At 30.2% G+C, this 17929-nt stretch overlaps 1 protein-coding gene and 1 long non-coding RNA gene across 4 annotated transcripts in view; one reads left to right on the top strand and one right to left on the bottom strand.

Moving 5' to 3' along the window:
• LOC111613785 (inactive tyrosine-protein kinase transmembrane receptor ROR1-like) overlaps positions 1-17929 on the bottom strand; it is a 50113-nt gene that overhangs the window by 4803 nt on the left and 27381 nt on the right. The window contains exons 5-7 of one of the 3 annotated variants that reach the window (XM_023355136.1): positions 17557-17629; positions 3187-3644; positions 2875-3108 (exon numbers count right to left, since the gene is read on the bottom strand). In XM_023355136.1, the coding sequence (XP_023210904.1) occupies positions 2875-3108; positions 3187-3644; positions 17557-17629 (765 nt within the window). Of the gene's footprint in view, positions 1-2874; positions 3109-3186; positions 3645-3845; positions 4125-4184; positions 4901-17556; positions 17630-17929 lie in introns of those variants that run through there. The other 2 variants (XM_023355144.1, XM_023355151.1) reach the window with 2 other exon arrangements.
• On the top strand, positions 6256-10123 carry LOC111613846. Its single transcript, XR_002754831.1, has 3 exons — positions 6256-6380; positions 6440-6648; positions 9762-10123. It is a non-coding gene; the product is annotated as an uncharacterized LOC111613846 (long non-coding RNA).

Raw genomic sequence — 17929 nt, forward strand, 5'->3', positions numbered from 1 at the left:
TTGAAGTACGATGACATATCTCAAGGACATCAATTCAACAGGTATAGTGCGGCTAAATAAAACATTCTGAGTTACACTTTTATATCTTCTATGCAGTTTCATTTTGTTGTTTCTAGTTTGAAAATTATAATCCATGGCATGAAACCCCCAGAATAATTTAGAATCTCCTGTATTAATTTTCAAAGGGCATATTTCATAGCTTTTCTTAGGATTATTCAAAAATTTAAACATAGTTTTTATATAATGACTATTCTTACTCAAACTTCAAGATATTAAAATTCAAAATACTATTTTGTGAGATCAATAAGTGGAAGAATCTGAAATTTAGATGTTTCTTTATAAACAAAGCCAACCATTTTGTATTTTAATTGCTATTTTTCATATAACTGAGCTAAATACACTTTAATTTTATAATAATAAGAATATTCAAATACTTGACAGTTGGACATTCAACTTAAAGCTATCCACCAACTATCTTTAATTGTATAAATATTGAATATTTATACAATTAAATTGTATATTTATTTAATATCTGATATTTTTATAAATAAACATACATGTATTTTGTAAATCCAAGCATATAAATTAGAATGATATACTGGACTATTAAACAGTTTAGTTCAGTATTAAACTTATACTGAACATCTAATGTAAATTCACTCACAACACCAAAACCACCAACAAACTCCAATAACTTTACTCATAGAAACATTTTCATCCATTTGAAACATTCATCATCAGATAAATTTACTTAGAATGCAGAATCAAACAAAATTTGTAAATTAGAACAGACTCAATTCAAAAGATTCTAGTAGTAAGAAGCCTTGCACATTCATACAATATAATCTCCAACTTTGCACATGGATACAAAATTATATCATTAAAACAAAAGGGAGGGGATTAACAGATGGGTTGATTGGAGTTTGTTGTTGGTTTTGGTGTCTATGAGCATCTTTATTACATAGAACATTTGCCATACAAAAACTGGTTTTAACATAAATTCCCTTGGTATATCTGTCAAGAAGTGTTTTACATTTCAAGTTCAAAACCTAAATGGTTTTGAACTTGAAATGTAAAACACTTCTTGACAGATCAAAACTTTAATCAATCAAAGAAGAAATATTTTTCATTCATAATGGTAAACCAAGTCTTTTTTAAAAGAAGATTTTAATGAAAATGTATCAATATCAGATTTGAATATATAATGGAAAAAATACATACTCAAGTTTTTATATTAATGAATGGGCATGAATTTCCTTAATTGATTAGTTTAACTTAGGCTAATCTAAGCAAGAACATGGAAATATGCTTAAATAAAAACTCCTCATGAATTTTATAATGGTGTATGAGAGAGCATTTTAAAAATTTAAACAATGCACCCCTAAATTTTTAAAACGCACTCTCATACCCCAGAGAAGGTCAAGAACCATTGTTTAAAACAATCGTTTTGTTCTGTAAGAATCATTATTCCTTTAGAACATGGATGTGTTATTACGGATGAACCATTCTCTTTTAATTTTAAAGCATTCTTTGTTGAATATGGTATTTTAGAAGGATAGAATTTTCTATAGTTTATAGTTGTTTTATAAATAAAACATTAGTACTTTTAAATTGCTAATACATTTGATTTTTAGTAAATTTTATATAAAGAAAAGGACCAATGGACAAAGAAAATACAACAGCATTCAATATAAAACTACGCCTTCTCAGCTTTTACAAAATAATAGATAATAATACCAGTAATAGCTGCTTATTTTAGCCTTAGTTTATTACTTGACTGACTATAGACATCTTTATAGCTTCAACTTGATTCTTTAAAAGATATTTTAACCTATATGCCTTACATTATCAATATCTTCATCCTGCCAATACTAATAGATTGATTTTTCAAGCTCATTATAGTTTCACTCAAACCCACAACAATGCTAAGTGGCACAGAACATTCTTACATCTGGAACTACCTTGAAAATTTGAGAGTTTGTCTGGCTTGAATCCTCATTCTCAAAGCAGCAGGATGATGGCTTTATCACTTTGATTATCCATCTGTCAACGTTATTTCATGAAAAAAATGTTGTTTATTCAAATGCTTATCATAACATCAGTTGCATGCAAAGTTAACATCAATATTATTGTCATTGATCATGTACATATTGTATGTATCAATTTTGCACTTCAAAAGAGCAACAGCATGCTAAAAATAGATGTTATCTCCAATTTACTATCAGATGTAATGTTTTAACATTTGAAGAATATATAAACGAATGCTTACGTGAAGAAAACTGTAGCAAACATCAACAGATTTAATATTAAGATCATTTTTTAATCAATTTATCAAGTCTTCGAATCAACTTTTTATGTATTTTTTTATCATTAATGTCTGTAAATAATTAAGAAATGGAAAGGTTAATCAATCAAAAATTTTAAATTATTATTATTTCTTCATTATTAGACAGTGTAATTTTTGTTTTGGTGATTGTTATCATTTGCCAGTACCTTTTTATGATGTTTTATTAGTCACTCATTTGTATAAATGGAAAAAAGTACATTATACTTAAAAATAATTGGTTGTTATTATATAAAGGAAGAAATGTAATGAGTTATGCATATTAAGATTCATTTGAATAAACTGCTTCAGGAAAATAAATGCCAGAGAAGAACCAAAGAAATATATAATAGAGTAAGTTCAGAACTAAGAAAAAATATATATATTATTTACATAATTTAAATTTACTTAATTAACATTTTAAGATAAGACTGCAGATAAGTTTTATTTTCCTTTGCGTCCAATTATTTTTTCTTTTATTTATTTTAATGAATTTAAATGCACACTATTTTAATTTTTAGTTAATAAAAACTTCATTCTAAATAACTAACCACATTGGGGAATATTGCAGATCTCTTTTCTAATTTCGGGGTCGGTAGTAAAACACCAGGGCTGCGACTCCATTCCGCCAGGATTACGACAGTAATTATGACCGCCTACTAGTTCTGGATAATCGGCGGTGCGGAAGAAAATCTGATGACTCCAGTGCTGGCACTTAAGACCCGAAGCGGTCTGAGACATAGTTCCTCGATAATGCTCTCCATTTCCTTCATAACAGGTATGTTCTGGAAGTATTTATGATTTAATAATAGAACTCTAAATAGTACGGTAGCGTTGGAAAGAATATAAATTATACCATTTACCTCGATTTACTTGTATTGCACTAGGAACACCCAAACGCATACATTTTTCACTCTCCTTTGATCCAACCGGCGCCAGCTCTTCGCAGACTGGCAAAATTTTCTTCTGGCCGAGCAGTGGGTGCCTCTTTGCAATGGAATATTCCATTCTGCAGATGATACTTTCTAATACTTCGCACTCATCTCTACAGACTTGTCTAGGCATGGGGTGCTGAACATTTTCATCACACAGAGGAAAGGCAAAGAAACACAGAGAAGGGATGGCATATTTATTACATTCGTCGGACACATCATGCGAGGTAGCAATGACCGTAAACGCCGCAGTCAGCTTCTCTTCCATCTTGCTCAGACTATAGAGCGAATTGACATAAACAGTTTTGTTACCTATAAATTGAGAGCAAGTCACACCTCGATAGAGCTGACAAAATCCTTCCACGCCATTCTCTTTCACTTCTGGTAAGCTATAAAAAGAAAATACAATACATTTATTATAATATAAACATGCAGATTAAGGGAAAATTCTGTAATTTGTTATTCGGATATCATTTGAAATTTTTTTTAATCATCACTATAATAGATAAGATCACATGTAGTGCCTTATTTACTCCAAAAAAGAGGGACAAATTATCTAAAATAGAAAAAAAATTATATTCATCAATCACCGGTAGATCAATAAACAAGGTAGAGAAGATGCTACATCAATAATAAACAAGCTTATCTGATGTAGGGATCTGTAACAGGAAAAACAAGCTAAATCAAGTGATAGAAGACTTAAAATATAAACAATGAATGAATGAGCCTCTTTATCTGACAGGAAACCCAGATAAGTCATTCATATCAACCTCATTCAACACATGCCCATCAATAACACGGGACGCCCTTTCTTCTTTTATTAAATTTACATTTCTATCGAGAGCTTACGTCACGTGACCACGCCCAAGGATCCCGTAAAACCTCAAGGAATAAATAACGGGAACTGTTTTAAAACACACAAAACGTACCTGTCGTCTACTAGAACTGATGTCGATCTTATCGCAGAGACCAAGAAAGACGTAAACAGAATCAACTTTACAAAGACAGCCATGATGGTGGAAGCACCGCTGTCAGTGTACATAGGGTCTTGGCACAAGGCACCCTTCTATACGATGCCGCCATCTGGTCATCACTCCGCTCACCAATGAGGTGAACGAACACATGTCGCCAACTATGACCTCACTGGTCGTTATTTTTTGTGTGTTCTTCCTTTGTTTTTTGTTATTTTTTTTTACCTATTCCCTCCCCTCATTAATATCCTTTTTATTGTGTGTGTGTCTTTTCCCCTCTTTTTTTGGTTCTATTTTGCTGCTTACAAACATGTGACAAAATTACACTTATATCGATTCTCACACTTGCAATTATTCTGTGTTATTACACATTGCCTTATGTTATTTTCCCAGTTATTGTGACGTTTCAAATAAGTTTGCTTTGTTTAAATAATTCAATTTCCAAAATTTCTAGCGCATTTTTCGAATAATTATTCCTTTTATTCGCGATTAATCATTAAATATATAATAATAAAATTATTATTCTTCGCTACTGTGACCTCATACTTGGGGTAATAGAGTTTGTTATGACGTCATGACTGTGGGATAACGTAATTATGTTACGATATCCACGTATTATTAAATATCATAATGCTATTAATGGAGTCGTTACGTCATAATATATTTTTTAACAACCGTCACAATTGCAAAAATTCGATTTATTATTATGAAAAACGTTATTACGTCACAGTATTCGACATTTAAAAAAATTTTATTGATTACAGTAATTAATTTGAAAATAATTTAAATAATAATTCATTTTTTATTTTTGATATTATTATGACGTTTATACTAGAGATTTACACAGGTATACTAGACGTATATACCTGTGTAAATCGGAACACATAATATTTTTCCGTTTTGGCAGGATTCTGTTTTAAATAGGTTTATTTTACATATAAAAGCGCTCCGTGTGGCAGGTTTTCATTTTATTCAGGTTTCGTTTTGGACAGATTTTACTGTATATTATGACATACAGTAAAACCTGTCCAAAGCACAACCTTAATAAAACGGAAACCCGCCTAAATGGAGCGATTTTCAGTGTTTAAAAAACCTGTTTAAAACGGAAACCTGCAAATTGGAAATAATATTCGATACTGTAAGAGTCCGGTTTACACAGGTCTCACCGTCTATATAATGATATCATTATATTTAAATAAATAAAAAATATAATTTAAAAAATTAGTTTTTTAATTTAAAATAAAAAACAAAATTTATCGTAGTCTTTGAAGATTTATTACGTCATAATATTTATTAAAAATTTAAAAAACGTTACAGTAACAAACACGACATACAATTGGTTTATCAAAGTAACGAAAATTAATTTTTTTAAAGAAAATTAATGAGAAAATATAACAAACGACTTAATATCTATTTAACAATTTATTTTTACTTATAAATTATACGTTAAAATATCAAAATAACACTCACGATATTCTCGTCACATAATACACATTATTATATCACAGTAAAAATGAATTTATCATATTATTGCAGCGATTATTACGTCATAATATTTAAAAAACGTCACAGTAACAAAAGAAGTTTCTATCGACCGACTAACCAATATGAAAAATCAACAAGTAATTTAAAAAAAAAAAAACTAAAATTAATTATTCCGTTTCTCATTTTTCCCATTTTATTATTTGTTTATTTAAATATAAATAAATATAATAGCACCAAACATATTTTAATTGTTCGTTATTTATGCTCTCTTGTACTTTTAACACATACACGACATTATTACGTCATAAAATCACAACAGAAATATTATCGAAACTATTATTACGTCATAATATTTAAAAAATTTAAAGAAAAACGGTTACAATAGCAAAAGTGAATTTTCCATTGGTTTATTTGACCAACCACTAGCAAAAATTAATGCGTATTTTTTTAAAATGAAAATTAATGACTTCTAATTCCTAAACAGGAAGATAAAAAAAACGCGATTAATTTTTCATTTTATTGTTTTTCTTTTCATTAATTTCGTTTCAGATATAAACTCCTCCGTTTTTTTCCGCTCCGTGTTTTCATTTTAGTCTCTTCTCTCTAATTTTTGAAGATTTAAATTTTGTTCGCATGACTTCCTAGATGATTGATGTTGCATAATTGAAGGTAATTAAATATTTATTTATTTTTTTTAATTTTAATATATATATATATATTTTTTTTAGAATTTCGGTTCGAAGTAACGAAACGAATGGGTGTGTTTCCTTTTTATATTATAGGAGGAAGGAGATTTTTCAATAATATGAAGTTTCGATCGATTAGAATGAATAATGTGCGCCCTCTCAAATTATTATTAATCCTTTTGTATGACGTCACGCATCTTACCGGATGATACAATTACCACACATCGATTTAGACGGTGATTACGCGTAAGGTATTATATTTTAATTTTTTTAATTTTAATTTTAGCAATAAATATAACGATAGATGGCACTATATGCCATTGGTAATTAATGTACAGTACATACCAGGCGACAGATGTTAAGTCTCTACGTCTCGCTCCTCCCAATCGTTAATGTGTTGCCGTAACGCTTCCACTAACTAACAAATTTTTGGAGGTTACAGCGGGTTAAATGAATGGAGAACATGCTTGCAGATAACCTCGGTTTAACCTTTCAACTCTGGCCAAAATTTGCTTAATGTAATGACCGCTCTGAGCTCCCATTAAATTGATTATCGGTACGGAATTGGCGTGCAGTTTTTACTAGTTAAAATCTTTAAATATGTTTTAATATTTTTAAAATAATGGATTTTTAATTAAAACCAAGAGAAAAGAAGTGAGAATTATCTTAAAATTCTTCGATTCGTGGGCTCTTCTGCGTATATAAAGAGATAATGTAGCTTGCAATCAGGAGTACCATTTCTGATGGGATTAATAAAATTTTCCGTATTATCGAATCGTATAATTCCAAGAGCATTAAGTAGCGATCCCAGTACACTTTTAAGTACCCTAAAGCCAAAAATCATTTAGAATATCGGACCTTTGACGTCATGAAAGCGCTACCCAACATCCGATGATATCATTTGCTGCATTTAAATTATTCGGGGCTCTCTCGTTTAGAAAATATTCGCTTAATGATGATTATAATTAAGATCCAGTGGTATATTCCTACTTAGTTCTGAAATCCTCAACTTACGATTTCATTTTAAATAAAGATGACGTGAGATTTTCTGTTCTAACACCTGCGATTTTCGGCTCGAGTAGTTACGGAATATTGACAGAATTTAGAAAGTTAGAACGCATTGCAATCTCTCTAGAATTTTCAATAACTAAATCGGAATATTTCGAATTCTTAATTAAAGTTTGGTTTTTAAACAGTCAAATCTTGACATCAGCTTAATTTTGAAGAATGGTGATGTAATGTTATCCTCAAAGCGCACCGCTCTTTGCTGTATAGAATATTGAATTCCCGAATAACCTGTGTCTGGCATTTTCCAATTCATTTTCCGTTGCTGTTAGAAATGACCTGTTGCTTTAAAAATTAACTTAAATCCACGTAATGGTGAAAAGTATTTTTAATTTATGCATCGGTTCATTTAACTTTTGAATTTTGCCACGGATTGCATTGACATCAAAGATCCCTCTTGAGTTAACTTGCTCACTTGCAGCACTTTGTTATCGGAAATTTGTATGTTCCTGAAGAGCTTTATCAGCTAAGGATTTGTATTAAAGACACTTGAATTTTGGGCGGTGTCGATCACTCAAGTATGAATTAAGTATATAATTTCAAAGGAGACAAACATATACCCACATCTCAACCAGATGTTGATCGAATGGACTCCACCAAAAATTCGCTGATGCATTTATTATAAGTGAACGATTGATAGAGAACTCCACCTAAAATTTGTTACAGTTAGTTTCAGTATGTCGAAATTTCTCTAGGAACGAACGATAAATCTATCTCCGTTCGAAATTCATTTATGTTGCTCATAACAAGAGATGTATGAAAAAAAAATCCCTCGAAAACCATTAACACACCTCGCTAGAAGCATTTCAATAGGATAGATGCTAACTTGTTAACCGAAAATCGTTCTGACAGAATCGAGATAAAATCGACAGTTGCCGAATTCATTAGAGGAAAAAGAAGAAACAATAAATCAAATCTGTAACAAGCAAATGATTCGACATCAACCATGCCATTAATTAAAACTGAATAATAAGCATTAACGACCCACGACTTATAACCAAAATACTTGAAGAAAAAACGAACAAAATCACAATCAACAATCATTATAATAATGATACCATTCGAACATTAAGACAAATGGAACTCGAAGGTATAGTTTTTTTTTTTTTTTAACTTCTTTGACTAAAGACAGAAAGTATAGATAAATTATATAAGAACATTAAACGACTTCTAATATGTAAATGGAGCGAATTAATTGAGGAGAAACTCATCTTCAATATAATCTAGGGAGATTAGTTCTACTCAAGATGAAAGAATAAGAAAAATAGTTATCGAAGCAGATGTTCCGATTGACTCCACTCCACTCTTTTTTTTTTAAAAAAAAAGAAGATAATAAGTTTGTGAATAAATCGATAACCTCTTAAATATCTCCAGATAATAATGTGTATAATGCGATAAAGAATTAAATGCCAAATTTATTTTGCCTTTATGAGAGCAATAACGCGCGTCACGAAGGGAAATAATAATATTAATTGTGATGGACAGTTGCCATTTTTCGCGTGGGTGTGGAGAATACGTAGCATTTGTTCGCATAATTTCTGCTTTAAATAATGGAGACGTTAAAATATCGTTAAACTTTATAAGAGTACGAGTTAATTGGTTAAAATATACTTTTTGTTTTTCTTTCTCCTTTAAAGAAAAATGCTAATAACCGGGAATTTATGTCGGTATTAATGTTTTAATTTGGTTTTAAGGTTGCAATACTCTTGAGGAATATAAGGGATATTTTTATGCGACTAGCCTTTGACACGAACAAACGAATGTACGAGTTATTCAACATTAATCATCTTTCTACAAGCGTAATTATTTTTAATTATGTCACTTTTCTATCGTCGAATAGACGTCTGCTACAGAAAGATAGCCCTTGGTATATTATTGATGACTTTGCTTTTGAAACAACTCTGTTCTGCTTTTATTATTTTCCTAAAGAATAATTTCCATCCTTTTGTAATGTTAAAATTTTCTCCTTTTTTGACGAATATTAAATATAAAATTTTAAAAAATTATATCAGAACTCATTAATTTTAACAGATTCGGAAATTGGCAACACTTAAACTTATATTTGAATTTAAAATAAGCTTTCAGTTAATATTGGTTGAAACGTTTGTGACGAAATTTAAATTTTTGAAATATTGATCGTTAATTGGTTGAAATTTTAAAATTTTATTTTAAATGATTGATTTAAATTTAAAATATTTTAAATTATATGTAAAGCTAAATATTTAATAATTTATAGAATTTTTTTAAATAAATATTTTTATGGTTAGAATTTATGATTGATTTTTGAATCTAATTCCAGTGATTCAATTGTTTTCTTTTTTATTGATGAAAATTTTAACCAATGAGAGATTGGGTTAAAGAATAAAAAGAAGTAATGATAAAAGAGGCGTTATTGTTGATATGTCTCCCAGGAAACGACAATCGCAACAAAACATTTGTTTGTAGACTTTATATATCGAAACATCACAAAAGAAAATGAGTTGACATAATACTAGTTTCTAATAAAAAGAATAAAGTTTCGTACAAATGATAGCATTTCTCCTTTTTTTTAATTTTAGTTTCTATTTTTAAAATAAATATTGATACAGTTGCACAATTTTCGTTTCTGTTGGTTCAAAGACAGAACTTTTCAAACAATGGCAGCAATCTCAAGAGCATAGAAAATCCTTACAGCGCGATTAAAACTAGATTTTATTTCTTAAGTCTTCTGTATATTATTTCCAAATGGATCCGAATTTTTGCCTAATTTTAATTTAAGTAATAATTACAACAATAATTTTAGTACAATACGTAAACTCATCTGGCTCAGACGTCGGATTTTCAGGCCTCAATCCGAAGCCTGCGCTTCCAAATTTCTAAGAAAATTTCATCCAAAAATAAAAATTTTAGAAAATATTTTGGACCCCACTAATAACTGTTTTCCGAGACCTCTCATATAATAGTACAGTTTGTACTAGTATAGTTTACTAGAATATAATACACGAACTGTATTAATACTAGTGTTTTAGTATTTAAAAAATTTATATTTATTTCAGAAAGAGGAACGTTAGATTTTTAAATTCATGTCAAAATTATATAAATCTTAAGTTTTCTTTCTAAATTCTATAAAGTTGTAGGCTGTAAGGGGTGGTCTTCTTTCGCGTGCCCATCACGAATTCTTTCAGACCAGCAAAGGGCGCGGGTGCTGAGAGAAGAAAGTCAATATATCCGGTCATATCTTTCACGAAAATTTCAAAGGAACTAACTAGGGACTCAAAACTGAATACCCCAGAGCAGCAGGCACGCATTTAACCGCTTCGTTCATCCAACCATATCGAATTTAAGGGTTCGAAAAAAAAAGACTTCAGAATTTATGAAGTATTATATTATTGCTTTATTCATTATTGTTAGAACGTTAAAAATGTAATAAAATTTTATTGTTTAAATTACTTTTCCAACCTATTTGTAGTCAACTCTCATCTTTTTAGCTTATTGGAAAACAGTGATATTATGCAGAGAAATATTGTTCGTGACTGCGAGGAGAAATATTATTTTAAGGATTTAAATTCTCAATAACCCCTAATGCCTTTTAACTTTTTCACATTTTTAAAATTTAGATTAGAATTTAAAATTTAAAATTTCTTTTCAAACTTATTGCATTTTCGCCATTCGTAGATTGAAAACTTTGAAAGTGAAGAGATTTAATAATTCTCCTTGGAAAAATATACAGAAGAAAAACTATTTTGTAAAAGTCTGTATAACACATTACATGGCTGTATTTTTTCTTTCTTCCTCTTACAAATTTATATAAATAGTTGAAGAAGATATTATTGGAGTATTTTTCTTACTCAAGAATAATGGATGAGAGGAAATTTTGTTGTTCCTATTCTATTACAATATCGTAACCAAGCTATTATCTAAAACTCGGAATTCTTACAGAAAATTAACCACTAGTGGACCATTTGGTTGGGAAGATCACTGAGGGGGTAACAGCACGCAACATCTAAACATCAGATCATCTCCTGGATGGGTTGCCATAGAAACGTGCAGTCTTTTAGCGAAAGAGCAACCCAGACGAAGCAACCGGTGAAGAAAGAATGGGGGGAGGAATTTCAGTATCCTGTAAAGTGGAATGGGGGACAGAAATAACTCCTAGTAGAAATAAAATAGAAAAGCTTGTCCATCTAACTACCAGTCTATAACTTCCATCAAAAGATAACGTGTCTAACACACAATAACCATACAATCTGGCAACTATTGGTTTCAACGAAACCCTTTCAACCCCTTTCTTGTTAATAATGAGAAAAAAAGCATGGCTATTAATAACATTCCGTAAGTGTTGATACATTTATCTATAATTCAGGCAAAAGGGGTTTTATGTAGTAACACGCGATGGAGGTAGCTTAGTAGGATTCTTGTTGGGTTGCAATGAGAAACACCAGGTGTTGGAATAAGAGCAACCTCTAGGGACGGCCATGTTCCTGTGCGTCATCTTTGTTATCAAGAGAGCGAACTGTGCCATATGTTGACTGAAGGGAACTCAGAAATAACAAAGTTATCTTCGTCGATAATTGTTCAAGTTGTCGTAAACTTTAAAGTTTTACATCCAACCGGCGGATTTTATCGGTTTTTTAAAAGTTTTAGTTTTATCTTTTGTTATTCTCTGAAATCACTACGCTAACATCTTTCATAATTACATAGAGATGGATGAGATGTGATCTTTAATTAATTTAAAGTATCTCATGGATATTTTCAATATTTTCACGAGATTTTCTTAAATAAAATTAAATATTACGGTATTAAATCTCATTTTAAAAATTTTTATTCTTGTTCGCAGAATTTTTTTACATTTTTATACTTAATTTCCGCAAATCAAATGCATTTTTACATAAAGATTTTTTAAAATTATTATTAAATTTAAAATAAATAAGATTTCTAATTGGTTAAACATTATTTTATTTATTTTAAATAGATTTTCATTAGTTTAAAATGTTTAATTCATTTTTTAAAAAATTTCGAAATTTGATACGCGATTGGTTAAAATTTGAATTTTTGAAATTTAAATTATCCAATTAGCTTCGGAGTTTTATTTATTTTTAAATTCTGATTTCAATAATTTAAATTTCCGAAGCCAATTCTGTAAGATGCATTTGTTGTCATGTATATATAGGCGTATATATATATTACGTTTTCAGATAGATTTTTTTACAAGAAAATGGAGGAGGAAAAATAATAGAAATTTTTGTTTCCTGAATAACAAAGCAGAAACCGTTGGTCGGTACATCAATAATTTGGTGGTCTAAGAGGGAGAGAGAGAGGGAGACATTGCCAATTTACTGAACGTGCCATACGTATGAGAAACGTAACAATAGGGAAAACTACAACACAACGGGGAATAGTTTTTTGATTGGTTGTCAATTATCATAACTCCTTAGCGCCACGTGGTGAACGAAAATTACACTAATTTCTTTCCTTACTCGTTAAAATAAATTGTTCTTTCCTGTTTCAAAAACGATTCAATTAATATCTAAGAGGGATTCTTTTATTATCGAGGTTGGAATTTATAAATATTTCTTGTATACCAATTAAAATTTTTTTTAAAATTTGTTAATAATAATTTAAAATATGAAAAATTTCAAATACATTTCACATTTAGAGCATAAAAAATACACTAATTTAGTTTAAACCTTACTTAAAATTATCAAAATCAATGTTTTTGAGGGAGTCTTCTGCGGGGACAGTTACAGTAGGGCCTCACTGTACTATGATACAGTAACGCATTAAACTACTTGGTGAGGATGGAAGGCCTCTTTATGTGTTAGAATATAAGTTTAGATCTGACTCTAGTAGTGAAATATTTTTTTTACAAAAAGGCTCTTCCTGGAATATTTTATCTTCCCAAAAATATTGATTTCTATAGTTTTATGCACCAAAAAATATGAATTTTGTATGGAAAAAAGGGACCGTGATTCATCTGCTTTAGTTTGATATATATTTAATTTAAAATCATTGGTTTAAAGCGTAATTTATTTAAATCATATCGTGCATTTCTCATGTTTTTGAATATGGCAAGTGCATAGACATATATTAAAAAAAATAGATATCGTAAAGTATTCCTTTTCAATATGAAATATATATATATATATTTTTCCCCTCCCTTTCTTCTTGAAAGACTGAAGGGTCTTTTTTCCTCTCCATCACTAACACAGGTGGAGTCAACATGAAGAGAAGGAGGGATAGGGGGAGAGCGAGAGAGAAAATAAACTAAGGAAACGGTTTTCTATTGAAAAACCAAAATTCAATTTTTGCCAAAAGAAATCTTTGATACGATAAAGAAAAAATGGATATATATATGTGTGTGTGTGTGTGTGTGTGTGTTTTAAAAAAAATACACAACTTCGCGTGCTTTTTTACATTAGAAAACATAATTAAGAAAGGATTTTATATAGATAATTATTAAAATTAAGTACTCCGCCTCCGAAAATGTTACTTTTTTATGCCTTTTTAAAAATTTTTTTCTTGTTTTTTTCGGAGGGGGAGATTTATGTCGTGTTTACAATCTGTTTCTTGGGAGTATCAATTGATTGTGGGATTTTCCGAGCTTGTAACGTCTGGGATCAAAATTATATATATCTATACGTGCACACAACAGTTTTTCATCTACAATTATTTAGTAGAATCTCCTTTTTTTCCTTACAGTTTTTAGTATTTTTGTAGTAAGAAATGATCTTGGTATCTTCAATGTTCTTTGCCCCCTCAAAAATGCATCAAGAAATTTATTTTTTCGCTTTATGATCCACGTCTGACACGTATTGCAGCTTTTATCTTTAAATACACAAGTTGAAGAACAGAAAAAAACCTCACAATAAATTATTTAACCGTTAAAATATTTTAAATTTAATAATTTATAACGGTTTTCCAACGGTATAATTAGAGTTTTACACCGTGTAATCAACATATATTGAAATTAGAGGTTGCTTAATTTAATTTAACACTAATAACCATTGATTAATATTAAGTTTATATTAAATTCTATATAAATTTAACTTAGTTTAATGCTTAGAAGTTTAGTTAATTCACTTAGAAATCACTTATTTGAGATGCCATTTAGAATATTCTTCACCTCGGCATCTTTATCGATCTCACTTTTTCGTGGGATAAATTAAATTTTTTCAGAAATTTGTCACATAGAAACACTGAAAAAAAGGTCCCTGTTCTTTTGATAAAGTTAAGAGAAAAAAAAGAGCTGTGTAATAAAGTGTTTTATGCATTTTATACAGTCAGGAGTGTGAAGCTGTCAGGTACAACGGTTAACGTGTCCTCACAATTTATTTCATGAATGGCTAACACAGTCTTCCCGAACGTTATCAGCTCTCCTATTTAAACACAAACATCTGCCTTGGTCTATTGTTAAAGCCGAACTCTCTTCAATTCAGCAAACTTTGCATTTTATGGCCACCCAACTTTTTAGAATGGTTTATAACCTCCTAATGTTTACTTTTGGGATTTTCCTATATTTGTTGAGGTCCCAGTTGACGGGTAATAATATATATATTTTTTTCTTCTTCTTCTTTAGAGGTGACGAATATCCGTTAATCCTGGTTTTATCGTTGATAGGAAACCTTTAATCTATCATGATAGCCATTTGATTTTCTACTTTTCTAAAGATTTAACACGAGCATAAGCCATGTGGTAATTTAGTTTAAGGGTTATAAATCTTTAGAACTTCATTATAAATGGAATGGGTGACTAACTGGGCACGTGTTGCTCTGAGAGGCCTTTTGTATCATTCACTATAAGGCCTCGTAAAATAAGTTTAAAAACAATAAATATACAGTGCAATTTTGAAGATGGGATGAAACGTATTTGGAATTGGATTCTAGAGGATATAAATCTTTCTCTATTGATGTGGAGAGGGATGCTGGAAAATATGGATTATAAAAGGAACAATCATAGATATGAACTCAAATTTAAAGTAATTTAAGTAAAACGATTCGTTACGCGTAAGATTGAATCATGTTATGAGTTTGTTACGAGTTACTTTCATATATATATTTTTAAGAATAAATCTTCTTTATCACTAACTATCCACATTACGAAATAAAATAGGAAAAAACATCTGGAAGAAAATATTTATACCATTCATCTACACATTTATAGCAAATTTTAGGCCGTAACACAGCTGTACAGCTGTAATTTTACACTTAAAAATATTCCTTTTAGTCAGCTTTTAACTCTACATAAAATAGCAGGAAACTGTTACTTTCATTATTGTGATAAGAATCAGAAAAGGAACATTTGGCTCCACTTTTGGCTAAAGATCTAAATATTTATCCTGCCTGTGGCATTAGAGCCTGTGCTATTTGTACAGGACAAGCAATTTCGGTCGAGTTACATAAATAAAGTTGGTAAAGCCTTCCCTTTTATCTGCCTAACTCTTGAATTATACACCCAAAAGAAAAAAAACATTAAGCGTGACCATTTCGATTCATAAACATAATGAGCGGGCTCATCACTAACTTCCATTTACACGGCAGAATATAATAAAGATAAAAAGAAATCATCTGGATGAGTATCTGCATTAACCCTTTAACGATATAAGTTACATAAAAATGGCTATTAAATTACTATGAGGAAATCTATACTCTGTAATGGATGTTAAAAGATTGAGATGGAAAACCGCCTCCTGATCTAGATGAGGTGAAAGAAAGTTAATTATTAAAGAAAGATTAAAGATCTTGTCAAAATATTCACGCCCAGAATGGAATGCTTTTCTTCTTTTCTTTGACAAGGTATCGGTTAAGATATCAAGAGATATTGTATTCTTTTATTCAAAACTCGAGAAAATCGATACGATAACTTTGTAGAAATATATCAAAAATAATGTTTTAATGGAGGAAAATAAATATTAAATACGAGAAAAGGTAAAATTTATCAGCTTTTCGAAGTTTATTTTACATTCAAACCTCTGAAGAATGGACACTGTACAGGCACGTAAATAAATGGCCGTTGTTTGGAAGTTATTTGTATGCTGTTTTGTTCGAAAAGTTTACTGAGAAAATGACCACTGTGTAGAAGTGGCTGTTATTGGGAGGTGGCTATTATATATTTATTGGTTGATCATAAATGCTGAAAGTTGCATATAGTACTGTGCATACGTAACTTTCAATACAACATGTGGTCTTTTGAGATCTCTTACAATGGTCTTCTTATTAAAGAAACGTTCCTCACTTCTTCATACTAAATCTTGTATACTCGAACCGCCTTTTTTAGGTCTTATTTTTGTACAAAAATATATACAAAATGAACTCAAAACAACAATCGCCTAGAACATTGGCCACTTTTTATGTCCGCGTCAGTGGCCATTATTTAGAGGTCCGTATAGATTAAGATAAATTTTCATTTAAAAAATATTTTTCTTCTTTTGATAAACTTATAATTTTTTTTATATAAAATATTGAAATTACGGAAATATTTTCTTTCCATTGTAATTTAATATCTCTTAATCGAATGGATTTGAACAATTTTATTAATAATAAAAATCATTTTGAAACAATTGAAAACAAATATTGCATCCAGGAATTTTAAAATGAATTTTAAATTCTTATCTATGCGAAAGGCAATTTTAGTTGTTTTTTCTTTTTTTATAAAATCATGCATTATAAAAAAACAAATAATATAACTATGTTTATATTTAAATTNGTTAAATTTAGAATGAATACATCTAAATGAAAGCCCTTTAAACTAATCGTAAAAGTTAGAAATAATATTTATTAATCTTAAGCAAACTTTACGAAAACAGAAGCACTCCTTACGCTACATTGAATCTCTACTGAGAAAGGGGCGGAATAAAAAAAACACACACACACACAAATATGAACTAGGCATGAATGGGCGCAACTGTTACCCCAGTTGAATTACAACATCCGTTCGTCATGCAGGCAGATGGCTTTACTAATTCATTACTAGTTAATAAATGTACTCTGCTGGAGGGAAGAGATAAACTCGACTTTTCTCACGTGTTTTCAATGTGGTGACGACATACGAGGGGGATCACGATAAAGCTCACACGTGTAATAACTTCTTGATTAAAAAAAAACAAGTGCAGTACTTACTTTCCACCCAAGGCAGGAAAATGAGGGAACACTGGAGCAAAGTTGGGGATTGTAGCAGCAGGTTTCACTCGACCTGCAAAAAAAAAAAGACGAGACTTTAAAAAATGTAATTATGGCAGATAAATATGTGATAAGAAAACCATTTTACGATCATATAATCGCGGTTTTACGGCTTGAAATTTCATTGCTCGATCCCGAATCAACGCTAACCCCTTACTAACGACACTCAACGTAATTACAACCGGACTAGTTTCTCACTAATCCAATTTTATAAGTTCTTTAACTCCCTGGACTCATCAACAACTCGAGACATGTACAGTAACTCGAGTATTGTTAAATATTTAAGTTGGTGCGTGTGTGTGTGCGCGCGCGC

Source organism: Centruroides sculpturatus, unplaced genomic scaffold (assembly GCF_000671375.1).
Source record: "Centruroides sculpturatus isolate CEXI.00-Female unplaced genomic scaffold, Cexi_2.0 scaffold2, whole genome shotgun sequence".
Classification (NCBI taxonomy): domain Eukaryota; kingdom Metazoa; phylum Arthropoda; class Arachnida; order Scorpiones; family Buthidae; genus Centruroides; species Centruroides sculpturatus.